The sequence below is a fragment of the Neovison vison genome, chromosome 1 (assembly GCF_020171115.1).
Source record: "Neovison vison isolate M4711 chromosome 1, ASM_NN_V1, whole genome shotgun sequence".
Lineage (NCBI taxonomy): Eukaryota > Metazoa > Chordata > Mammalia > Carnivora > Mustelidae > Neogale > Neogale vison.
Window position 1 is genome coordinate 266,090,771 of NC_058091.1, and position 27,159 is coordinate 266,117,929.

Genomic DNA, 27,159 nt, shown 5'->3' on the forward strand with positions numbered 1-27,159 from the left:
ATAAATAAATTGAGAAAGTAACAGGGAGGGGCAGAATTGTATGCTGTCTGAGAATCACTACTCATACACAGTGACAGGCCTCTGGTGGTGCCTAATTAAAGTCCAGCCCCTGCTGTAAAAGCTCTCAAGTGTGTGTCATTCAAGAGTTCTCTATCACATGCTTGCCTGGACTGTGCAAAGATGATGTTTCTTTTTTCTTTGCCCAAATGTCCTCCCCAGGCCTTTCTGATCACTGATACCCTCCTGGTCTCCAGGACTCCCCAAGGGTTCCTCCTCCATATAGACTTCCCTGGCTCCCTTGAGGGCCAGAGTTATTCATTCTATAATATTACCTTAAAATAACCTCATGGCTGTAAGTCTCCTTTCTTCTGCAGTATATTATGGCATTGGGCCCAACCTCCTGGGAAAAAAAGCACAAGGGACAGGGCAGTATCCTCTGGGATCTTTATTCCCTATAGTTCCTACCCTAGGGCTGAGAGCATTATACATTTATTTGGTCATTCTATTTTCACAGTAACCCTACAGAAGAGGTATTATTACTAATTGATGGAAGAGAAAACTGAGATTCAGAAAACTCTGCAGCACTTCCTCCTTTTAATCCTCAAGTGATGAATGTGGTTGCCCCCTTTTGTGGACAAGGAAATGGGGTTCAGTCTGCATTTGAATATGTTACTATGAGTTCTCATAACATTCCACACTCTGCATAGTACTTCTTAACACTCTGTGGGATTTGTCCCTTTACATCTGGTCTCTGAATTATTAGACCTCCTCAAAGACAAGAGCTGAGACCAATTCCTTCCTAAATTAATAGATGTTGGATAGAGGGAAGAAGGGAGGAAAGCAGGGAAGAGTGGGTGAACAGAGATATGGGTGGATGGAGTGTGGAGAGGTGAACTGTGGATGGACGAACGAATAGATAAATTGTGAAAATGTGGATGGGTAGATGAATTGATGGGCATATGCATGAGGAAAGAAGAGGGGCTAGCTTATGGGTCTGTCAAGATCCCCAGCTATGAACTTTCTACCACACAACTGAAAAGAACTTGTGTTCCCTTTTCTCTGTCCAATCCCTATATAACAGGACTTCATCAAAATATAAGTAATCTGCATGCTAGTCTCCTCCCAGTAGGACAGACTTTAATGCCTTCAAGAGATGGAAGTGTAGGGTATGAGATGGACCACTTTAGATGAATACATACACAGAGAATTAGCCTGTATAGAATAAAGATGGGTTCTTTCAAAGCAACTCACTTCTGGGAATAAATTAGGGACTGATATAATATCCCTTAATTAGACTAGTATAATTAAGTGAGGATTCTTCTTAATCTCTGATTTTGCCTACTCTCAGGTCACCGCCTTTGGAATGGGACCTTCAAAGAACACCCTCCCTTTGATGTGCCAGATGCCAAGGGTAGCTTCCTTCCTCTTGCCCTTGGAGGCTTCTACATGTTCCTTACAATGATCATCCTGCTCCAGGTAGGAAGCCCTCCCTCGCCAGGGGCTCAAGACCTGTGACCAATACCTGCATAACTTTGTGAAATACAGAACAAATGGTGCTATCCCCAAGAAAGAACTGACTGAACTAAGATGAGAAAACAGCCATTGCTTTCTTGTGGGTCTTTGAAAGTATTCATATTTGGGTTAATGTCAAGACCAGCCCTACCTTGTGGAAGGAACCTTGCCCCCCAGTTAACAGTGGAGGAAAATATTTACCAGGCTGTTCTATTTAAGCATAAGATTATCGTAGTAATCTAAGTGCACCTACCCCTTTGCCAGATATAATAGAACAGGTGAAATCTTAATGACCTGGAAACAGAAGAAGATAAAATATCTCAGAGAACTACGGAGACCTGTCAAGCCCTAAGAAACCACAAGTTAGTGTTTTAGCATCTGATAGGTTGAGAGGGAAAAAACACAGCTGGCCCTATAGAGGAGAAAACACAAAAGCATAGAGCACCTATAAGAAAGGGGCATTAAGGAATAAAAAGATGAGTAAATTCTCCAGGCTCCCTCCAGATGAGGGAAATTGCAGTTTTGTTTTCATGAGGCTCCATTTACATTCATTTCTTACAGTATTTGAGGGTGTTTTGTTGTCCTCTTACAAGTGAACTTTTTTCAGTCATTAGTTCATTCATTCATTTAGCAGAGTAATCTTTTTTAAATGTGAGTTGGGCCATACTCTTCCTCTGTACAGAATCCTCTAATGGTTTCACATCTGCTCGAAGAGAAATCCACAGTCCTTATGACAGCAAACGAGGCCATGCATGATCTGAACCCTGACTTCCCCCACCGGCCTCATCTCCTAGCCATCTCCTGCTCATTCATATAAGACCTGCTTACTCTTTTTTCTCAATTACCCAGTCCGCTGATACCCCAGTCTTTGCCCCAGTCCTCTTCCCACAGATAACTTCCTGCTTCACACCCTCATTTCTTTAGATCTCTGCTCAAAGGTCATGGTCTATAAAAGAGTCCCTTCCAGTCACCACCTTCTACCCTCTTGACTTTTCTTTCTCACTACCTGACATATATTTCTTTGTTTGTTTACTGGAATGTGAGGTCTTCAAAGTCAGGGATTTTGTTTTGCTTGCTGCCATCTCCAGGACCTAGCACAGGATCCGACATGCAGCAAACACTCAGAAGACGTTAGGTATTGAATCCAGAACAGTAATCAACAATGGGTCTGAATACATATAAGAGTGAGCAACAGCCCTTGGTGGCATAGAGATCTGAGGGGCATCAGGAAACTCTGGACAGAGGTACTAGAGCTCCCCTCCCCCTAACCACTCAGTCATTAAACAGCAAATAGTGAGAGCGTACCCATACCAGACCTCCCTGGCACCTGTTTTCCAGATGCTCCTAAGAATTACAAGGGAGGAATGAAGTCATTGACCCTCAGTTTCTCAGAGAAAGTCCATCGTGTGAGCTGACCTCCGCTTTCTAATAAATGCCATTGCTGCCTACTGGTGAGAGTTCTGAGACAGGGAACTGGCCTGGTCTCTGACACTGTGGGACTCAATCTCCTCACAGGTGCTGATCCCAGTCTCCCTGTATGTATCCATTGAGCTGGTGAAGCTCGGGCAAGTCTTCTTCCTGCACAATGACCTTGACCTGTATGATGAAGAGACTGATTTGTCCATTCAGTGTCGAGCCCTCAACATCACTGAGGACTTGGGCCAGATCCAGTATATCTTCTCTGACAAGACGGGGACACTGACTGAGAACAAGATGGTCTTCCGGCGTTGCACTATCATGGGCAGCGAGTATTCTCACCAAGAAAATGGTACGAGAGTTCCCAAGGGCCCTCACCACTCTTTCTAAATGAATCACCCTGCTATCCTAAAGAGTGGTAATGAAAGACATTTTCCTGGCTCCCCACAGAGGTTTCCTGGCTCTGTGGCAGATTGCTTCCTCTATCCCCGTGGGCTTCCTTTTCCTAGATCAATTGTGTTGAGTTCTTATCACCTGTGAACTTCCCTTGCTCACAAAGGCTATCAGTGACCTCCTGTGTGGAAACCCTCCAGTCAGTCTTTGCTGCCATTACACACAGGATTTTTATCTGCCAGAAATGAACTGGGGATGTGTCCAATTATGTACCAGGTATATAACCAAGATTTAAGAATTTGGGGGGTCACTTTACCTGACGTGTCAGGACGGGCCTCAGTATGGATGCATGATCAGATTCAGTACATCCAGGAAAAGCCTTCCATATTAACTGATCTTTTGGAATTTCACTGAGGCAGAACTTTGACTTAGGAGGTATAACTGAAGAATGCCAGGATGGTCATCACACATGGACTGAAAGTGACCTGTAAAGCTGATCTGATTGCCTCAGCAGCTCTCCACGATCACCACCACAAACATACTATACATACTTTCTAACTAAAGGAAGACACTCAAAAGAGCAGCACCCATTCTTTTGAGTGGGAGGAATGGAGAAGAAGAAAGGGGGAGATATTATGGGTGGCCCAATCACCTTTGCCATGTGATAACCATTTACATGGGAGCTTCTGATATCTTTTTAATAATAGCAACTACCATGACCAGTACTTAGAGTGTATCAATCACTTTGGCACACTATTTTATTAAGTCTTCCAAACAATCCTATGAGTTAAGTATTTCTTTTTAATCCCTAATGAAGGAAATAGGAGCACAGATTTAGTCAAAGCTCTGTCACATAGCTAGGAAGGAGTAGGACTGGATTTGAATCTGTGCAACTTAGTTGTACCCCTCTTTCTCCAGTCAAGGTAGCCCAGTTGCCCATGTTCCAGAGCAGCAAAGTGCTCTTACCCTGTGTTCTTTCCTCTACCTCCAAAGTCTGGTATCCCCAAGACCGTGACTTGGCCAAGGTATGACTAGTGCAGTAACAGGACTCCTTTCTTGCAGCCAAGCGACTGGAGACCCCAAGGGAGCTTGACTCAGACAGTGAAGAGTGGACCCAATACCAGTGCCTGTCCTTCCCAGCCCAATGGGCTCAGGGCCCAGCAACACGAAGGGGCCAAGGATGCGCCCAGCCTCTGAGGAGGTGCCACAGTGCCCATGTACCCATCCAGGGCCACTCCAGACAGAGGTCTGTGGGGCGCTGTGAAAGTTCACAGCCTCCTGTGGCCTTCAGCAGCTCCATAGTAAGTACCTGTTTTTTACTCTTCAAGTTGCAAGTGACCTCTTTTTGGGGACCGATAGGAGGGGACTCTGGGGTGTGAAAGAGAAAAGACTGTGCAAATCCTGAAGAGCTCTCAAAATGGCAGCCCTTGGTCTTATATTCAGTCCGCATATGTTCTATTGGGCATATACACTTCTTGTTCATTTTAAATGTTCAGTGTTTAGAAATCGGGAGATTTCATATAAACATATAGATCTCTGACTTCTCTTCTTGAACAGGAATTGGAAAATTTCTCCACATGAAGCCAACATTTCCTTGTGGCAATAATTGGCTTGAATGATGGAGTTGATGCTCCTTAGACTGGGGATGTGGTCTTCTGTTATCACAGACTATCCCCCTTCTCTGTTTACCCCCCATCACTGAACTGAGAGCCAGCAGCATGTCCATGATGGATATTTTTCCAAAATACAATTAAAGGAGAGAAATCATGATCGTGGCAAAGAACATCTATGACAAAATTACCCAGTACACTCCATTCCCTTAAATTAGTTGCCTGGCCCCTAGGGGGATTTGACTTTGCGACTTGGGTCTGGAGCTTTTTGTATATGTTTCCTTCATATTTGATCCAATGCTATAGCTATCACTAAATCCCTGGCACATAAAGAAATTGAGTTTCTTCCCCAAGATTACACCGCATTCCCAAAAAGGCAAGGCCAGAATCAGAGCTTTCTGAGTCCTGTCCCATTCTACTTTCCTCTGTACCATGTTCTTTTTCTAGGAGACACATCATCTAGAGTCTTTTGCACTTGCAGAAAAAGCCACAAGGAGCCCCAGCTATGCTGAACAAGGTCCACATTTTAAGAAAGGACTAAAATGCTATTATCTCATTATTAGAAAATTAGATTTTAAAAATTATTCTCATAATGAATTTCCTTCCAATTTTTATTTTCTCCATTAGACACACATAACTACAAACATTTAACATTTCTGCAGTCATAGTATCTATGAATTAAGTGTGATGGGTCTTTTTAATCTGAAATAATATCAAAAGCATATTCCATATTGCTACCTAGTTTTTAAAAGCTTTTTAAAAGGGTTTTCTGATCGAGACAGAAATGAATTTCTGTGAGTCTATGTGTTCTGGGTTATTACTTATTAAACTTGAGATGAGTACAAAGTTAACTCTTATGTTACTTCCACACAAAGAAATGCAACATTAGCAAGGATAAAGCATTAGCCATGTGTTAAGACAGATGATGCTCATAAACATACAAGAGGAATGACCCATAGATGCCTTTAGGAAGAACTTTTTTTTCCTTCTTTTTCTCAGGTAAGATAACAGAACATGCATTTTGTTGCATCTTTCTCTTCTTCAATTTAATTTTGTCCCCTCTGACTATAATGCTCCTCCTCCAGCTGCTTACCTAAATATTTCAACAATACATCTAGTGAATTCTCACCGGGCACAGATGCTAAGTCTTGCGTTGCGTGTGTCTTTTGACACCTTCCAGTCATGGATGCCGTGGGCATCCCAGGTGCCTGAGAATGTCTCCCCCAAGACACGCAGAGAGAAACAGGAAGCTTTCTTTTGTAGATCTCACTTGGGACAACACACAGATTCGTTCCCCTTGTTCAGCCTGACAAATCTTAGTGGCTCAGGAAAACTGCAGCCCTGAGCCAGCCGGGGGAACTTCTATTCAGGGCCTATCTATCACTAGGGCCTACAACCATCAGCAGCTCTTCTAAAAGTTAAATAGCATGATGTTCATGCCAACCTGCAAGGTCCCTTTCAGCTATAAATTAGGTACATTCGGGTTCAAATGCTCTAGGTTTTCATCTCTGCTCCTTCATCTACTCTGTGACTTTGGTGAGCTTACTGAGCTAGAACCTCAAGGTCTTCGTCTTTAAGAAGGACTATTGTTCTGTCTCCTGAGTTTATTTTGAGGACTTAATTCTTAAAATCATGTGTTCCAGATAGATAACTAGTAGAAGTCTAAAACAGTGTTTCCCAAGGAAAGCTCTCTAGCTGGTATAAATGTTCATTATCTGATGACATGGGAAATGGGAGTTTTCATAAAATGCATTGTGAAGCCCTCTCCAGTGAGATTCTAGTATATATGGTTTAGGGTAGGGTCTGAGTGTTCATGTTTTTTATTTCTGATGATTCTAGAGAGCAACAGGATCAAGAACCTCTCTAAACCTAGCATTGCCCCCCTAGGAAATCATCTTCATTTGGCTCAAATGGACATCTTCTATAGCTTGGGAGGAAGTGGCTAAAGAGGGTGATTTGGGCGGCCTTAAAGGGCTCTGATACTAACACATAAAATATCTGTGGCTGGAGTGGCAGATCCTTGAGTCAGTCCATAGAGAATATCGGTGGCAGCCCCGGGGTGGACCTCCTGGCTCCTGCCCCCGCCCACCCTTGGCAGGCTCTCCAAGCTTGCGTCCTCTTCCATCTGCCCACCTGGCATTCAGTCTGGTTGGATAATAATCTCTTGGCACCACCAGTTCTTTACCTTCCCTTTGTAAATCAGTCAGCACTTGCCTCTAAAACCACCACGATGCCAAGACCTGGCAGAGCAAGCACCCTACCACAATCTAAAGAAGGTGGTGGTTGGTTTCCTTGGAACTTTGCCCTAAACCCCGAACAAAATGAGCATCAAGGCTCACAACAACAGAAGCTGGCTTTTTTTCTTTTACTACAAAGAACAAGGAAGTATCCGTTAATGCCTCTTAATTGGCTGCTATAAAATCTGTGGCTTTAGGGTGGGGATAATACACTTAGGAGCGTGGTGAGTTAGTTCTAAGCCAGTTTAAGAGTACTGGCAGATGGAAAATGAAATGGCTCCCCCACCCTCCCAGCTGCGTAAGAAGCCAAGATTTGAGCAGAGAGTCTTTGTTTAGAAGTGCCACTTACAAGAGGTTTTCCGGAACCATCAGACCAAAGAATATCATCCTAATCATAAAACTCGCACTGGAGCCCTTACACTTCTCCAGATGGTACCACCAATTCCTCCTGTGGGCGTGGCCTCTCCCACCTGTCTGGAAAGAAGGCAATGGAGAAAAGTAAAGGCGGTGTCTTTGGCCCTCTGCCTCCTTTCCTTAGTTTTGGTCTTCCTTCCTTTCTTTGAAAGAAATGTGTGCAGCACTTCCAGTCTTCTCTGGACAGATGAGGACAGCCCACAGATACAAACTCCCACTCGAAAGTTAGATAAGAGTCCTGATTTAATTAGCCAAGCACACAAAATCTTTTCGGAATAATGTGGCCACACAGGGCAGGAACAGATGAAGCCTCTACCAGCTGTGCCTCCCTTAGCTTCCAGGGTACCAGAAGGTGGTGCACAGCTGCGGTGACCCTGTTCACATGGCATGAGGTCTTGCAAGATCTGGAAAACTCCCTTCTTGCTAGACCACTTAGTTTCTTTCCTTGGGGCTTATGTCCCTTTTGGGAAGAGCTTATCTTAAATCCACATGCTTCTATTTAAGCAAATATTTGCTAACATTGGATTCTCCCAGTTCTTTTTTTTTTTTTTTTCAAGATTTTATTTATTTGACAGAGAGAGGAGCACAAGTAAGCAGAGCAGCAGGCAGAGAGAGGGAGAGAGAGAAGCAGGCTCTCCACTGGGCAGGAAGCCCGATGCGGGGCTCAATTCCAGGACCCTGGAATCATGACCTGGGCCAAAGGCAGCCACTTAACCAACTGAGCCACCCAGGCATCGCAGGCTCTCCCAGTTCTTGAATGAAAGGTAGTGCCTCTAGCTCACAGCCTCAACCTGGGCAAAATCGTAACTTTCTTAAACCATAGTTCAGCCTCCAGCTCCCCAGCAACCCAGAAAGTTTGTTTACACAATAGTGATATAACCACATAATTAAGTAAGTATTAGAAATAACTGAAGGTCAAATGATAAATAATAAGTCTCCCTCCCTCCTCTTCTCTTCCCACAACCCCGGTGGCAACCATTATTTTCATTTTCTTGTGTATGTCCCAGAGATGTTCTACCTACATGGGAGCATACAAGTGTGGTATACACGTGAGTACACACGTGAGTACACCCTTTAGTGCAAATATTAGCACACCCTGCACATTGTTTTGGACTTTTTCTTTTAACCTAGTGAATCTGAGGGAGTATTTCATAGATGTAGACAGATATTCAATAGAGAGCTGCCTCATCTTTTTTTAAATGGCTGTTAGAATTTGTTGGGTGGTTGAGCCATTGTCTGTTTATACATGTGTATTTTTCTATAGTATTCTTCAAACATGATTGCTAAATTGTATCTTTTTTATTTTGATTGATACTTCCCAAGAGGTTATTAGTTCAGACAGTCACCCACAACAAATAGAAGGATGTGCTTCCGCCCACTTCTGCCAATTCTGTGTATCTACTCAGTATCTACATTTCTTTGGAATAGCCTGTCATTTATTGTCAAACTTCCAGTAAGCTTCCACAGTATAGCATGTATTGTTCTAAACACAGGGATTTAAGGTTTAATAGGGTCTCGTCCCTGATTTCAGAAGTTACAACCCAAAAGAGAGGAGAGAAGAACACCAGTGCCTACAGAACACTCCTTTTGATGCTGGGTGTAGGGTGCCGAGGGGCTATAGGAGCCCAGAAGGGGTGCGCCTGCATCCGATGAAGCCTCAAGAGGGCTGCCTGGAAGTGTTAGCACCTGAGCTTAATTTGAGACAAAATTAAAGATTAACCAGAGCAAAGAGAAGACCATCTAGTGGGGAGCAGTGAGGAATGCAAGTGACATGGAAAACTGGGGTTTTGAGGAGCAGCTCGAACAGAAGGTGCAGGTTGGAGAGAGGTTGACACCTGGAGATGGAGGCCCCGGAAGAACCACGCCACAGAGACTTTTCTTCCAGGCTGGACACCAGGGTTCCCCTTTTACTTTCACTGCTGACTCCATGGATTCCTGATAGCAGCAAACTGCTACAACCAATGAGTGATCACTGTCAATGTCAACTTGAGTGAGTAATCGTTAAAACTGAGAAGAAAGTGGCAGATTGAAGGTCGGCCTGCTTTCCCTAGCCTTCAGTGTGGGACATAGCTCAGCCATGTAGCACATGGTGGCCATATAAATTCTCACTGCTCGAACTGGGGTTCTGGGACTGGCGGTATAAGCATTATAGAAAAGCAGATGCCCAGGCCACACTTCCAACCCACTGAATCAGCATCTGAGTTTAAACCAGAGGCCCAGTTGATTGTGTGCATGTTAACGTTTGGGAAGGGCTGGCATGGAGTTTAAGGGTTCAGGCGTTGGTATCAGGAGGCAGAACTGGACCCACGCCCCATCCTTTTTATTAACTTTGTGACCTTGGTCAAATTACTTAAACTCAGTAAGCCTCGTTTACCTCATAATTAAAGTGGGAGAATAATAGTACCTATTTCAATGCAGTCATGATAACTAAACGACATCCATGAACACACTTACCAAAACACCTGACTTTGATATAATTTCTCAATAAATTATATATATAAATGGTAATACAAATGATTATATAAATGATAATAATAGGATCCTTGAGGGTATAGTGGGTATAGATCATCTTCAACAAAGAAAGTTTGAATGAGCTTTAGGTGTTCTGCAGTAGAAAGAAATCCAGCCAGCTGGGTGGCTGGCTGCCACAGAGCTCTAACCTGAACAACCAGGTAACCCACAATTTTATATTTCTCTTCCCTCAGAGAAGTAGACTAGCCAAAGGGCACAGAGGTGGGTGGGAGCATTGCTTTCTCTAAGTGTCCTAAGTGCCAAGTTCCTAAATGTTAATGGGCCAGACAAGAAACCAATGAGCTGTGGGCGAAGGGAACCATGAAGAACTTTGCCCTGTGGAAACAGTCTGTGGTGACAGGATAAAGCTTAACGGACATCTGCTGCTGACACCTGCAGGCTGGGCCTGCTGTTTTTTGTATGATTGGGTTGAAATAAGAAGAGCTTTAACAAAGAGATCCCGTGAGTTCATCAGTGGTGGGGGGTCATATGGGTTTGAGCGCTTGCTGTCTGCCAGGGACTGGGGAAACACCATGGGCTGTCTCTGCCTTCATGGCACTCATAGACTAAAGGGTAAATGAACAAGCAATAAATAGCCATTAAATCATTTTAACTGTGTCACCATTTGGAAATATGTAATGCATAGCTTGGAGCAAAGCAGTGTGTTGTCAGAAGCTGGGAGTCAGCTGGTGTGAAAACTGCCCTAGTTCTGACCCTAATAATGTTCAATCTTGAGTAGTTCACTTCCCACCTCTCTGACATTCAATTTTATCATTAGAAAAATGGGACATTTGGCTTTGATGACCTCCAAGCTCGTCCGCAGCTCTGTGAATCTGTGCAAAGGGTTAAAAGAGTCCCATTCATGTATACCCTCAGCCCCAAATGAAATCTTTTTCCTGAAAAAAAGAGATTCCCATAATCCCTTTTATAATCTCACAGACTATCTGCTGAGTCCTAAGGATTAGATATATAAGCCTATTAGTTGTGCTTGGGATGCCAAACACCAAAGATGCTTGCTGTCAGTATCAAAGGCTACTTCCTCCTCGTTGGGGGGTCTTGCCTGGCACAGAGGTTAAGAGCATGAATTCTGTTTGGACTATCTCAAATCAAGTAAAGGAGTCTCTTTCACTTACTGTGTGACCTTGGGAAAAACACTTAATCTCCCAGGGTAGCAGTATCCTCATCTGCTACATGGGTAACCAGGAGAATGATTGTACTCAACAGATAAGGTTGCTGTGGAACCACAGTGAGATAATGCAGGTAACCAGAATAGAAGAAGTACTGTATGCATAGAAACTATCATTACTACCTTAAGAAACGCGCTCAGGGCCCCTTGAGTGTTGATGGTGCACTGATAACAGGCAGTGGGTGGGGTCCAGAATCTGGCTGGGGCGTTTGCCGATGAGCATTAATAAGGGAGCACTGCTACTTTACCATGACCATGGAAAGGAAACGAAGACTCTAGACTTGCAGTCAAAGGGTCTGACATCTGATTCTGGCTTTATACTGGCTCACTGAGTGATTGGTTAAATCAGCCCATCTTTCTGGGTTTCAGTTAGGTTGGGACTGTGAGAAGTCAGTGAGGTCACATAAATGACTTTGCTTGGAAAAGTAGGAAGAGCTATATCAAAGTGAACTCCTGCTAGGAAAATTGCATTCAAAGGCAAAGAGGTTGGATAGGTGCATGCTCCCTAACTAGGCTTTCTGAAAATAGTGACACCATAAGGTCTGGCTGGTTCAACATTGCTTATCACAAGACAATGAGAAGAAATGCAGACTTGATATAGTTTTACTAGCACCCTTCCTGTTAATAAGTACTTTTCTCTGGATGTTGTTTTCCTAAGATGGTGTGAACCAGAGGAGTGTAATGTTGACTCTTGGAAAGCCCTGCAGATGAAGGCTGGAACTCTTTGCTCCAGTCCATTTCCCTTCACCTCCCTGTGCTGTTGGAAAGCCCAACTCTCATCCCTGCAGGCATCAAGCTGCTCTCCTGGGTGTCTGGGTTCCCTCCTCGGTGCTCTCACCTGTGCCAGCAACCCCAGAGAGAATCCAGTCTGACTTCTGGAGTCACCGCTTTTGGTAATCAGAGAAGACACAGTCTGAGGGCTCTCTCTCCACAGGGTTCTGTTTCATTTTTTTTCTTCTTTTTTTTTTTTTTTAATCTCAACTTGGGTTTTATTTGGCACTCAGTCCAGTTCACTGGCACTCAGTCTTAACCCAAAACAAATTAATCCAGATTCCTTCAGCCCATCTTTTTCAACCATTGAATTTCTTCTAAACTTTAACCTACGGACTATGAACATTGATAGAAGTAGTTTTGTGTGGAAATATCTTTGCTTGGTGACTTTTGTCGTATCTATTAGGAGTCAGTGTTTGTTGAGCTTCTGCTTCAAACAAAGCAAGAGCCGGGGCTCTTGAATGTACAGCTTTGTGGAAAATGCGGTCTCTATGTCTGAGGCTCTTACCCTATCTCCAGAGAGATTCAACATGGATATAAGAAAATTGAATTTTAAATATAGGTCAATATGTGGTGAATTCCAAAGGGACGGCACAAGTGCAGTTTCCTCAAGGATGTGAAAAATTGGAAACCCATGAGTCAGATCCAGCCCACAGACTTTTCTTTCTAAAAAAACTGAGTTCTCACATCATCTCTCTTCCTCTTGAAAAATCAATAGATCTGGCAAACTGGACTAGCACTGGAGCAGCTCACTAGCAGAACACTTGCCAGCTTTTAGGCAGGGTAGGACTTGCCAGGGCTCACAGCCCCTGCCATCCACAGCATCCTCATCTGTCCCATGGCCCAGTACCCTCATTCACCTTACCTACATGACTCTTATGGACATTCTAAGTTCAAGAACACGCTGTTGTGGCTCAAAAGGCTGAGAACTCATTGTGAGCTGGATAAGATCTCATGGACAGAGGGAACTTCTCACAGCTACTGAAGTCTAGGTGGGATTTGGGCAGAGAGATGGTTTTTCCCCCAGGGTGTGGTCAGAGGCATTTAAAGGGAGTATACACCGAGGAGGCATCAAGCGAACCAGCAGGCTGAGCAGAGGGTCTGCACGGAGAAGCGGCAGGAGTAAAGAGTGGGAATGCAGACTGTGGAAGAGTTTAGACGCCAGACCAAACTGACTATGCTAACAGTGAAGATCTCCTGAAGGTTTTCAAGCTCAAGAATACCTTGAGGGAAATGATGTTTTAGAAAGATGCATAGTTGGGGCACCTGGGTGGCTCAGTGGGTTAAAGACTCTGCCTTCGGCTCCAGTCATGGTCCCGGGGTCCTGGGATCGAGCCCCACATCAGGCTCTCTGCTCAGCGGGGAGCCTGCTTCCTCCTCTCTCTCTCTGCCGGCCTCTCTGCCTACTTGTGATCTCTGTCAAATAAATAAACAAAATCTTAAAAAAAAAAAAAAAGAAAGAAAGAAAGATAGATGCATGGCTAATACCTAACAAAGGTTAGAAAGAAGAGAGGTGAGAAGCAGCAACACCACTTCAGAGGCTGATGTAGAAATCCAGATTTGAGGACTAGAGATCTGTGCCTGGCTGAAAGCATCAGGAATGAAGGGCAAATGGCAGGGAGAAACTGGGAGGGAAGGGCTGCCAGAGACTGTCACTGATGGGCATGCAAGATGGAGGGAAAGGGAGGAATCACATACGAATGCCTTGACTAGGCCTGTAGGAGGAGGAGATGTGCTGGAGACATGACTTCAGGAACGACTGCATCATCCTTTCCCAGATGTGCAAAGAATCTGCTGGAGGGGCCTCCCTCCCCTGTCCCTTCAGGAAAGATTCTCATCCAGGCCTTTCCTTTTCAGGAAAAAGATGTGACTCCAGATAAAAATCTACTGCCCAAAGTGCAAGATGCTGCCCTGTGGCTGGAGACCTCGTCCGACACCAAAGCTGCCACGCCTTTTCCCTCCACCGCCTCCTCCATTGCTGACTTCTTCCTTGCCCTGACCATCTGCAACTCTGTCATGGTCTCCACAACCACACAGCCCCGGCAGAGGGTAAGGATCGCGGGGTGGGTGGTGGGATGCACGGAAGGAGAGCTCGGGTAAGAGGTTTATAGCAGCTATGGCCACAGTCGCCAAACTATGGAAAGAACCAAGATGTCCTTCAACGGATGAATGGATAAGGAAGATGTGGTCCATATACACTATGGAGTATTATGCCTCCATCAGAAAGGATGAATACCCAACTTTTGTAGCAACATGGACGGGACTGGAAGAGATTATGCTGAGTGAAATAAGTCAAGCAGAGAGAGTCAATTATCATATGGTTTCACTCATTTGTGGAGCATAACCAATAGCATGGAGGACAAGGGGCGTTAGAGAGGAGTAGGGTATTTGGGTAAATTGGGAGGGGAGGTGAACCATGAGAGACTATGGACTCTGAAAAACAGTCTGAGGGGTTTGAAGTGGCGGGGGGTGGGAGGTTGGGGTACCAGGTGGTGGGTATTATAGAGGGCACGGCTTGCATGGAGCACTGGGTGTGGTGAAAAAATAATGAATACTGTTTTTCTGAAAATAAATAAATTGGAAAAAAAAAAAAAAGAGGTAATGCCCTGAACAGAGAGACAAGACACTTGAGCCCTAGTCACAGAATCACCATCTCATCACTGTGACACTTTGAACGTATTCTTTATCTTTTCTGGGCCTCGGTTTCCTCATTTTTTAAATAAAATGGAAGAAGTTATATATGCACTTTCTCTATAGCTTTCAAATTCTTTATCTGTCTATAGGATAGATATTAAAAGTTAATATTTACTAAGCACTTGGTATGTGCCAGGCCCCATGCTAAACACATCATCTGCATGACCATTTTATCAACGACCCCAAAACCCTATAAGGCACGTCCTTGGATTTCACAAGTGAAGACACAGTGGCTCGGAGAGTTTCAGCAACTTAACAAAGGAAGTATAGTCAATACACAGGAGTACCATCTGTACAACTCCATAATAATATCACATTACCCTGGTCTCTGCTTTTATGTGAGGGCAAAAAAAAATTATTATGATTATTATTATTAACACCATGGGTGAAGTTCTGCCAATTTAGAAATAATGCAGCTGGATGGCTGTTTATAAAAGTTTATACTCTGACTTTTTTTTTAGTACTAAAGATGGATTGATCTTCAATGATCCACAAACTCTCACCCAAGGTCCCTTATGAGTGACTGATGAGAATAACTGAGTGTTATAACTGGTGATGTGAAATCAGGAAAAAGAAGGCTCACCCAGGCACCAAACCAGAGCCTCCCTTTCTTATACCTGGATCCCAAACTGCTCTGAACAGTCATTCCAGCCACTGAAAACTCACCAAGTTATCAAAAAATTTTTAGAGAGCTTTGGGAGACAGAAAACATTACCTGAGAAATTAGTTCTGTTTTCAAGAAAGGAAGAAGTACATTTTGGGAAAGACAGCATCTAACTCTCAGTTTCCAAATTAATGGGGAGATATTAGCTGGCAGGGAGCTCGGGAGTCCAATCTCTGGAGCCAGGGAGCCTCCGATTTGAGTCCAGCTCTACTACCTACACACCAGGTGGTTATGGCCCATTTATTTAACCTCTTTGTGTCTTGGTTTCCTCATCCAGAAGTTGTGATAACATAGCATCCCCTAGAGTTGCTAGGGAGAGTGAGATGAGATGCTGAATGCAAGGATAAAGCAAACAAAGCCATGGTAAGGACTTAGGTAATGTGAACTCTTAATATGGGTCTGGCCTTTGTCTCCTTTCTTTCCTTTGTCCGTGACCAGAGCAGGATGGTAAAATTGAGCATTATCAATCCCTAGGACGTCAGGACTAGAAAGAACTATCTTGCCTAATTCCCTCATGCTAAAAAAGTAGGGAAATGAGGTTCACAGAGAAGAGAAGCCCATAATCACTGAAACCCCAAACAATGTACTTACTACAAAATGACCTTCGTAGTCTTCCATAAAACAGCTTGACATTTTTTCCAACACTGAGAGTTAAATGTTCTACTTTCCTCCTTTGACCACAAGGTCACCGTGCCACCCTCGACCAAGGCTCTGGGGACCTCCCTGGAGAAGATTCAGCAGCTCTTCCACAGACTGAAGCTTTTGAACCTCAGCCAGTCCTTCTCATCTACTGCACCCTCTGACACTGACCTGGGGGAGAGTTTGGGAGTCAACATGCCTACCACAGACTCAGAAGAGAGAGACGATGCATCTGTGTACAGCGGAGGCTACTCCACAGATGGTGGCTATAGGAGCAACGCATGGGACGAGGGCGACATCCAGGCGTCTGGATTGGAGGCTTCCCTGGAGGAGGTGCTGGAGGCCCCAGCTCTAGGCCTGGCCAGCCCTGAGCTCTGTTATGAGGCTGAGAGTCCTGATGAGGCAGCCCTCGTGCACGCGGCCCGTGCCTACAGCGTCACACTGGTGTCCCGGACACCAGAGCAGGTGACCGTGCGCCTGCCCCAGGGCACCTGCCTCACCTTTGACATCCTCTACACACTGGGCTTTGACTCTGTCAGGAAAAGAATGTCCGTGGTGGTGAGGCACCCACTGACAAGCGAGATCATCGTCTACACCAAGGGCGCAGACTCAGTTATCATGGATCTGCTGGAAGACCCAGCGTGCGGTGAGTCCCACCTCACCAGGGCTCTAGGAAGAGGGCTCCTTGGTTTAAGAGGCAGCACAGAACAGTCATAAGGAGCTTGACTTATAGTGTCGCTTAGTCCCACAGATCCTAATTTGAACAGAGGCCACAGATGCTTTCCTCAGAGCAGGTTCCTTAAATCATGCTGCCTTCTGCATCTCCGAGCCCTGGAGAATTACGGTGCTCGTGAGCTTATTAAACACTTAGGGCAGTCTTACGCTGAAGAAACCTCTTTACCCTCATCCCAATTTCTGGTTTTTCAAACTCATTTAAATATGGATTAGCCGTACATAGTTTTTTTCTACCATGACACCCATTAACATGCCCTAGAACACACTGTGGTCCTAACTCTTAGCTTTGGAGAGAAGCCAGCTGAACCCAGAAAGGGAAGTGACGTAAGAGAGGTGCACAGCTAACCAGTGATAAATCCTAGGCCGGGTATCCTGAATCCCAGTTTGGAGCCTTTTCCATGCCACCAGAATTCTGCACCAGGCCCAGTCTGCTCTGGGAAGCCTCAGGTGTTGCTCTTTATCATCCTTTTCCCCAGCCTCCCCCAAATGGATTTTCATAAACTTGAGCCAAGCCAGAAAAATGTTCCAAAGTCCCTACATATCCATGTCCAATTTTGGAGCAGCATGAATTAGTGTGCAGCCGCTTCCTGATTGCTAACAAGAAGAAGACAGTTATGGGGCCATGATTCTCCCGGGATAGCAGATTCCAGCCAAGCTTTAGAATTGCCCAGGCAGCCCTGTGCCTCCTGCAGTATCAGCTGTGGATCAAAGCCAAGAGGTTCATGGGGATTGATGAGTGTTTAGAATGGGAAGGGAGCTAATTAGGTCTCTTCATCCCAGACTCTGGCAGACAATGAATTCAGTGTTTCTGAGTCAAGGGAACCACAGCACTCTATCCCTGGGCAACAGCCATCCAAACTGCCCTAGAGATGTTTTTTGTGGGGTTTTTTTTTTTATTTGTTCCTCACCTGATTCCAAAATGGATTAGAGATGCTTCCAATAAAAGACAGGGACACAATATTACCATAAGAATTGAGAATCAACGCTTTGCAAAGGAGAGAAGAAAATAACCCTAGGTATAATATATTTACAGTGTTTGAGCATTCAGTTTGACCCTGAGGTTCCTGGTAGCCTGAGCAAAAAAATAAACTCCAAGGAACACAGGTAGAAGGCAAAAGGGACTCATCTCAGGGAGCTAGTGTCTTTGAAAATAAAATACTATAAACAGTGCCCATTGGGACAGTAGTGCCCAATAAACACAAAGATTGTGCTGAAGACACCAGGGAAAAAAGTAGTATCTGAAAAATGAGATAATCTTTAAAATGATTTTTATATTGCATAAAAACAGCCTTGGAATAGTATCATGGGAAAAATCAGAGATTTATTGCACTTCCTTATATTTATTTTACTGTAATGAATTGTATGTTTGATTTTGCATTATATGGAGGGAATAGAGGAGGTACACAAAATCTGCTTACTACCTAGGGTCTCTGAAGATCGCAATCCAGCCCTGGTAAAGAAGGACTTGGAAGCCTTTTCCCAGCTCAGCTTTATACAGTGATGCATCTGATTAGTGATGTCTGTGACATCTTAAGTAAAGGAGGTGGGGATGGCATCAGAGCTGCCCCAGACCTGCCAACCCAGGCCAAAACATACTTTTTATCTGATAGAAAAAAGTACTGGATTTTCAGGAGAAAAAGATAAAAGAAAACACATCAGACTTCATAAAGGGAACGTTATACAACACAATGAAGTATTTTTTCAAGCTAGATTTATAGGAAATGCAAAAAATATTTTTTCCTAGGGCCATTTCCTATTATAGAAAGAAAGCCTAACTCAAAAAAACCAATGTGATGAAGAGCTTAGCAATGAGATCTAGAGCTGTGGCTATCCTGAGCCCTCAGTTGTATAAAGACTGGAATAGAGGACAGAGGGGATCATGGATGGTATGTCTAAAACTTAGCAAACTGTTGATCATCCAGGGATAACTGGCTACATGGAAAACACCAGAGGTAACAACAAAGATTCAGACTTCTGTGTCTGGATTCAGCAGGGCTTCAACTGGGAACCTCTATTATTTGTGTAAGTTCCCAGATTACTTCGATGCAAACTTGTGTTTGGGAACAATACCTAAGACAACCCACCATCCCTAAATAGGACTTTTCTCAGCCAGGTTTTCGTGGATCAAATATAGAAAGCAGAAAATTTAAGGATTCCTGGCGTTATCACAATATCATGGCAACCAAAAGAGATCGTCCATATTTCTGGGGTGGGCTATAAGGGGATTCCTCCTCACTCTTTCAGAGTGTTAGAAACAAGGATCCCCAAGCATTTGTACATGACCTCATGGAGGACAATGACTATTTGACAGCAACTGACACGGATGTGGAAAAGAAGGTGAGGAAAATTCGAGCCAGGACCCAAAAGCATCTAGACTTGTATGCAAGAGATGGCCTTCGAACACTATGCATCGCCAAGAAGGTAAAAATAAATACCCTTTTTAGTAGCTATAAGCTCTCAACCCTGAGTCTGTCCTTTCTATTTCTTTTTAGAAGACCCTTAATATTGGTTGTTTTAACATTTTCAAAATTCGGAAAAATATATATTTTCAAAATTCACTATTCTGACTCACCATAAAGACCCAGGATCTTGACAATTATGCTGGGGCAGAACTCTGAATGGCAAGGTTCCATTTCAGTGTAGCTTTGATGTTCCCTGTTTTTCCTTATATATACATATATAATTGGTAACCCATAACTCATAAAATAATTTTTAGTGTTCTAAATTTACCTTCAAAGTAGACGTTTTAAATTTTGCATTATTTGCCTAGACTTTAAATTTGGGAGAGACTATGTGATCACATAAAAATCTAGATTTCTGGTTTCTCTTAAAAATTTAGAGGATCTGATGAACCATGTCTCCATTCTTGAAGAGCAACTCATAGCTAGAGCTTTGTCGTAGCTGATCCCTTTAATATAGGGTATATTTTTCTGTGTTCTGCAATTGGTCACAGCCCCTACCTTCCCTGTTTCCTTGCCCTTGGCCCAACTGTAGTCTTGTAATTACCAACCTCTTGCCCTGCAGACCTTTGACTTTGCAGACCCTGCTAGAGAGGCAGGCAAAGAGATATGAATCCCAGAGTAAGGGCATCTAATGAGGCACCTAAAAATCAGATAAGGGAGGTATGATGGCCTGCATTTCTAGATGACTAAAAGTTGTTTCTTCTCTATAAATTCCCAGAGCTCTTCATCTCTTTTATAACACTTAGTGCAACTAAGTTTAAGAGCACCCACTTTAAACTCAGACCTACCCAGGTACAAGTCCCAATCTCACTACTTGCCTATTATGTGACCTTGGGAAAGTTTCTTCACCTCTTTGAGTTTGGGATTTTCTTATCTGTAAAATGGCATTAATGGTCCCTATCTCATACAGGTATCATGGAGATTAAAGTAACATATATCTCAGTGCTTGAGACAGTGACCAGAGCTTACTATCCATAAATTGTAGGTATATCCTTACCACCTTCTATTTTCCATTGAAATTCTTTGTGCCTTTTTGTCTCCTCTAATAGAATTATGAATTCCTCAAGAGCTAAGGCCTACACGTGTCCCCTTGGTTTTCCCCATAATGCCATGTACAGAAGGAAAAGCAAGGAATATTTGATTATTGGACAAAAGAATCATTTATTGCCATTAGAGACAGTATGCACATGATGCCGGCAGAGGGGTCTAATGTGCTATGGACTCTAAGGGAGGAAGATACGTCCTCCAGTTGGATTCTTCCAGCTACTGTGTATCTCCAGTTGCTGGTGGAATAGTCTACCAGACTATACAAGATCTGACTGCTGCTTACCTTCCCAGCCTCATTGCTGCCTCTTCTTTTTTTTTTTTTTTTTTTTTTTTTTTCCCAATTTATTTATTTTCAGAAAAACAGTATTCATTATTTTTTCACCACACCCAGTGCTCCATGCAAGCTGTGCCCTCTATAATACCCACCACCTGGTACCCCAACCTCCCACCCCCCCGCCACTTCAAACCCCTCAGACTGTTTTTCAGAGTCCATAGTCTCTCATGGTTCACCTCCCCTTCCAATTTACCCAAATTCCCTACTACTCTCTAACGCCCCTTGTCCTCCATGCTATTGGTTATGCTCCACAAATGAGTGAAACCATATGATAATTGACTCTCTCTGCTTGACTGATTTCACTCAGCATAATCTCTTCCAGTCCCGTCCATGTTGCTACAAAAGTTGGATATTCGTCCTTTCTGATGGAGGCATAATACTCCATAGTGTATATGGACCACATCTTCCTTATCCATTCATCCGTTGAAGGGCATCTTGGTTCTTTCCATAGTTTGGCGACTGTGGCCATTGCTGCTATAAACATTGGGGTACAGATGGCCCTTCTTTTCACGACATCTGTATCTTTGGGGTAAATACCCAGGAGTGCAATTGCAGGGTCGTAGGGAAGCTCTATTTTTAATTTCTTGAGGAATCTCCACACTGTTCTCCAAAGAGGCTGCACCAACTTGCATTCCCACCAACAGTGTAAGAGGGTTCCCCTTTCTCCACATCCTCTCCAACACATGCTGCCTCTTCTTTATCTGGCTCTCCATCCTTTAGCCAACTGGTATATTCAAGGGAACAGAAAGAAAGCTAAGTTCATTGATGTTTCGTGGACTTTGCCTTTGCCCCTCTCCATGACTGACCCCTTCCCATCATTGGATCTCAACTCGCATGTCACTCTGTCTAAGAGAACTGAAGATCCAAATGAGATAACCACACAGCTTCCCCCACCTAGTCACACTCTATCACGTCACCCTCTTTTGTTTTCTGTAATCCCTTAAAGTGATCTGTCCTTTTAATTAATTTACTTGGATTAATGTCTCTTACCCTCCACTAGTACATAAGCCCAGGCATGCAGGGATCTTGCCCATCTTGGTCACTACTATACCTCCAGTGTCTAGAGCACAGCAGGGGCTCGCTGGTGATAAAGGAACCTGAGGATCAATATATCACTGATTCATGCATTCAAAAAAAAAAAAATCAATGAGGGGAAATAATTGTGTAGGGAAGTGTAATTCCTACATCTAATTGTGTAGGGAACCTCAAACAGGCCCACAGAAAATGCTCTGGGATTCACCCTACATTTGGAAAGAGCCTCTTCCTTGTCCTGCAGGTCATAACTGAAGACGACTTCCAGCGGTGGGCCAGCTTCCGGTGTGAGGCAGAGGCATCTCTTGACAACCGAGATGAGCTTCTAATGGAGACTGCACAGCATCTGGAGAATCAACTCACCTTACTCGGTAACTAAAATAAGTCATCACTAAATTTTAAAAAAAGAAAAAGAAAAAAAAGGAATGCTACACGCTGTAGAGGGAGTTCTTGGCCCTGACTCTGGCACTGCTGCAGATGTGTCTCAATTAAAAGCCTTCCCTGGAGTGCCCTTCCAGGTATTTGGCACAAGTGGTACAGATACCCAATCCAGACTCCACAAGCTGCTTCCTGAGGATGCCCAGGAGCATTCCCACACTGCCTGCTGGATAAAGCCCAGGACCTTGGTTACTTCTCCTCCAGTTATTTGAGTGTTTATTGAGCACCTACTATGTGCCAATTGGCATGCTAGGTATTGGGACTAGCAAAAAAGAGCCCTAGGCCCTATCCTCTCAGAGCTCAATCTAGCGAGGAAGCCGGATGATTAAACAAGGAATTTCAACCAAGTGTGATGAGGGCCGGGCTGGAAGATTCACCTGGTGGTATGGGCACAAAATAGAAGGTACCAGCGTAGACTGGGGCCAGGGAGAGTGCTGGAAGGCAGGAAATGAGCAGGGCAGAGGAGCTGGCCAAACAAAGGCAGAGAGTTGTCAGGCAGAGGGAGGGGCCTGAAGAAGAGTTGGATGGGAGACAGTCTAGACGGGCTGGAAACCCTGCGGTCTGCCATGACTGAACCACAGAGAGTCGGGGAGAAAGCTCAGCGTGACGCAGGTCATGAAGGACACATAAATATATGCTAACAGTTGAGAGAGAAGGGACGAAAAGCAGGGACAGACTCGGGCTTCACAAAAAGCTGCTGCTCTACAGCAGTTCCACCGATAACACTGAGGTAAAGATGAGAAGCGGGGAGACGGGCTACGAGGTAGTCTTGTGTTTCTGTGGGAGGTAAAGCATTACCCAGGCAGAAGGACGAGGCTCTGTTTATCAGGGTTAATCACCTCACAGCTGGCAGCAAAATCTGGAAAAGGCAATGCCTGATGTGTATACGTGCTGACCACATGGCTAAAGCCTTCTTTCGTCTTGGGAGGCAGTGCTGAGCTGGGGATGACGGCCAAATCCTGGTCCTGGGCTGTGTGCTCAGGGACCTATCCCCTTACCCCGCTGAGCCCTAGCTTCTCCTCCATGTAAACCAGACTGCTCCGAACTCTCCGCCAGGCCGGGGTGCAAGGGGAAAGCACTGTGCTCTGTAAGAAGACAGAGATGACTTTATGGATTAAAGGTAGCAGCAAGATTTGTCAGGAGGGATGGCAAATGAGGAGACCTGTTCCCCACCTCCTTCAGCCTTTTTTTCTTTTCCTGTGTTTTGACTCTGGGGCCTTTGCCTGCTGCCTCCCAAGGCCTTTCTGAAAACTGGCCATGAGAACTTATTTTAACAGGAACCAGAAGGTAGCCAGGCCAGACAGCTCTATCCACATGCAAGGCGACAGAACGTCATCCCACTCGGGCACATGACTCCCTCCTCACTCCCCCTGCACCCTCTACCCCCCACCCCACCTAACCACCCGGCCCAGGTTGCTTTTGTGTCAGGGAGCACTTCGGTCTCAGGCAGCAAGCGATACTCCCCAGCTGGTTCTGCAGGAACGAGAACACGCGTGTCAGGATATTTCGGCTTCCCTTGCTGGGAAACACTTTCATGGTGTTTCTGCTTCATTTTTTTCCTTCACGCAAATAAATGTGTTTTTCCTCTTTTCTCCTTCACTCTGCTTCCCTGTAATATAAATCAGCTTCAGAATCTCACCTTCCAGGCTAGCCCTTGGAGGGAAAGACAAGGCCTGAGCCATCACTTTCCATGGGGTTGTTTGTGCATCTGGGGCTGCAATACAAAAGAGGCACAGTTCAGGATAGAGTCATTATTTTTGTTCCCTCAAGGTGGCTTGGGGAGGGGAGGATTGGGGCTGGGAAGAGATTTCATCTTACCACCAAGAATCTGCTACGCCACGAAAGCCGCATTGCATTCACCCTGGGTCCCACACTATGAAATGATCTTTTCAATATGCATCCGGTGTAACTGCTTTGCCAACCTATTGTCACTAGGGATTATTAAAAGAAATGAAATGCCTTGCTCCTGCCTAGAGTAAAATGGGTGGCCATGAGTCTGTTGTCTGAAGTGAATCTCAATTTAAATGCAGATTAATTTATGCAATCACTTCACAACTATTTAATATTTGGCTATATATTCATCAGGGTGGGTGCAAAGCTTGAGATCATTCAAAAATTATAGAGTCTGTATATTTAATTCCAAGAACAGTATCAAAAACCCGAGTCCCAATTCTGCCATGAGCTGTTATAGAGCAAAGTCTCTGCACTTCCCTGTCCAGTTTCCTTGTGGCTAGACCCACCCAGGCGATTTCTCCACACCCTGGCTCAGCCTTTAATCTCAACCCACCTCCCCCAATTTCCAGTCCTTCTCCACAATGATCTTCTTAAAACTCAAAACTGATCCCGTCACTCTCCATCTTAATTCCCTTTAATAGCTTTCTCGTCTACCAAATAAATCCGAAATCCTGTAATGCCCCGACGAAGCTCTGTAGGATCGAGCAGACTTCCTTTCTTCCTGGCCCCATCTCTTGCCCCACTCTGCCTCCCTTTCTGTGCCACCTTCTACTCTGACCTCTGGGCCTTCATATAGGCTCATCCCTCTACCTGGAATTCTCCTCCTTTGCCCTTTCTTGGCCTTGTCTTCCAGGTCTGAGCTCAAATGGCCCTTTTTAACAAGATTGTCCCTGACTTTCTAGAGGAAGTTCTGTTCTCCTAGTGTAGGGCACCCTCAGCTTTTCTTCTCATATGGTTCAGTTATAAATCCTCCTTCAACAAGCTTTTGAGTTGCAAGAGGGTAGAGACCGGCTCCATTTCACTGTTGTATGCTGACGGCTTAGCACAGCCTAGGACATGGGAGATAGTTAATAATCACTATCTGGTTTGAGAGGGCTTGAGGGAATTTAAGCAGTTTGTCACACTAATTGTAAGCTCTGATGTCTTTGATCACTCCAGGAGCCACTGGGATCGAAGACCGGCTACAGGAAGGGGTTCCAGACACAGTCGCTGCTCTGCGGGAGGCTGGCATCCAGCTCTGGGTCTTGACTGGAGATAAGCAGGAGACAGCAGTCAACATCGCCTATTCCTGCAGATTGTTAGATCAGACTGACATGGTTTACTCCATTAATACAGAAAGTCAGGTGAGACCAAAGTAGAGACCAGATGTCCAAGTGCAGAACAGCCTCTCAGCCAAAAGAGATAGGCTTATGGGTGGGATTTGGGTACACAGGGAAGCACCCCTGCCCCCAAAATATCACTGAACCTTGGAGCTCAGAGGCCCTCAGGAGTCACCCACTTCAAGCCCATGCACCACTGACCAGTTTGACCACATTACATCCAGTAGTACATGTTAGAAAGTTTTGATCTTCTAACTTCCACCTTTGGCCCAATCTCCACATTTTACAGACGAGAAAACTAAAGACCGCTGGGACTAAGCCACTTGCCCAGGGTCACCCTGGTAGTTTCTGACAGAACTAAATCTAGAACACTGTCCTCCCGCCAGGCCAGTGCTATCTGTGCCGTAACACATTGTTCGCTCACAGAACCCCAGTTGTGAGTTTCTTCTACTTTGGATTAACTCTCCCATCGAGAAAGCCCCATTCGCGTTAAAATGATTCTGAGTTTAAAATCTCAGCTCCAATTTATGTGTCCAATTGGTCTGCCACAGAATAAAACCTGAAGGGAGTGACTCATGAGACAGCATGCTTAGATAGGATGGGAGAGAGAGAGAGAAAGGGAGAAGCAGAGTCCTAAAACTGCGGTTTTCAAGCCCCAGTAAGATTGTGGGCAGCAGGGGATGGGATTTGGAGAGAGGATTGTGTGAAGTCTGAGGAAGAGTATTCGAAGTTACAATACAACTTTATATTTAGGGGCGGGGGAATCTATTTTCACAATGCAAACTGCAGAAGGGGAAGTTCCAACATCTTGGCTGATGACTATGGGAAGGAGGCATTGAAATGTATGGTCCTACCAGAAGAAAACAAGCAAGAAAAGTATCGGAGGGATAGTCGGAGGAGGGCAAGGGGAGATGTAGGCATACTGTGGGGAAAAGGATGGAGAAGAGGGAAAAAGATGGGAACGAACAGCACAGAAAAGGGAGTCAGGGAGGATGTTGGAACCACACTCTTTCAGTTTTGCTTCAGACTCATTGGACCCAGAACAGAGGTTTAGGAGGTTTAAATCTTTTTTCTTTTTTTTTTTTTCCATAAAGAATCACATGCACATTTTTTTAAAAGTAGTGTATACTATGAAAAGTGCCTGAGGCCTTTTGTAAGAATTGGAAAAATTACTTTCTTGTCCAGTGCACAGATTATGCTGTGATTAGATCAAACCCCAATGAATTTTCAAAATGAAAATAATCTTGGGGAAGTCTTTGGCATTAATATTATGCTTAGGAAAGAAATTTTTTTTCTTTCTAATTTGCTGCTTGCTTGAGTACTTGATCCCTGTAATAACAGTTGATATCTGCCTGCCCTGCTTACAATGGAAATTCTATTTACAAGGATTATTTCACTCCAGGTGATCCCAGAAGGAAGACATGGGCAAACTTCTGAGTCAGTCAGACCAAGAGGAATAGAGTGGGCTTTTGTGGTTTCTGTTAAATGTAATGTATTCCTCCAGGAAGCTGAAGATGTTTAGCAATTAATTAGCCAACGTTCTTAAGGAACAGTGGGTCACATTTCATGTTTTGTTCAGTCACTGTTGATTCATTTAAAGCTGTCCGGGACCCTCTCAGATGGTATCTGAATGTTAGCCCCTGTCCACACCCTAAGCCCACTAAACCTCTAAGATTAGTTTTTCTCACCCCCTTACCGGGCTACAAGGATATGTAAAGCCAGAAACTGGGGAAAGCCATTCCAAATCTCAGATTTACTTAAACCCTAGTTTAATATAATTCTGTATTCAGTGAATAATTTCTCCAAGGGTTTTAATCTGCCTAATTCATTATAAATTGATTTAGGGCTACTGTTTCTTTGTTATGTACCTTAAATCTATAAGCATGTTATGGGACCTCTCTAGACCTCAGGGTTCACATCCATAAAATGAGAGAATTACTAACCCATCACTGAAAGGGCTGGTCTGTCAAGGAATTTAGAAGGAACTAGAGTATTCAATAGAAATTAATAA

The 27,159-nt window shown here is 44.3% G+C and overlaps 1 protein-coding gene across 3 annotated transcripts in view; it reads left to right on the forward strand.

Annotated features, from left to right (window-relative positions):
* Positions 1 to 27,159, forward strand: part of ATP10B (ATPase phospholipid transporting 10B (putative)) — a 269,423-nt gene that overhangs the window by 211,375 nt on the left and 30,889 nt on the right. For all 3 annotated transcript variants that reach the window (XM_044230157.1, XM_044230166.1, XM_044230175.1), the window contains 8 exons: positions 1,349 to 1,476; positions 3,028 to 3,280; positions 4,384 to 4,622; positions 13,908 to 14,099; positions 16,093 to 16,693; positions 19,094 to 19,203; positions 21,902 to 22,028; positions 24,988 to 25,172. In XM_044230157.1, coding sequence (XP_044086092.1) covers positions 1,349 to 1,476; positions 3,028 to 3,280; positions 4,384 to 4,622; positions 13,908 to 14,099; positions 16,093 to 16,693; positions 19,094 to 19,203; positions 21,902 to 22,028; positions 24,988 to 25,172 — 1,835 coding nt within the window. The remainder of the gene's footprint in view (positions 1 to 1,348; positions 1,477 to 3,027; positions 3,281 to 4,383; positions 4,623 to 13,907; positions 14,100 to 16,092; positions 16,694 to 19,093; positions 19,204 to 21,901; positions 22,029 to 24,987; positions 25,173 to 27,159) is intronic.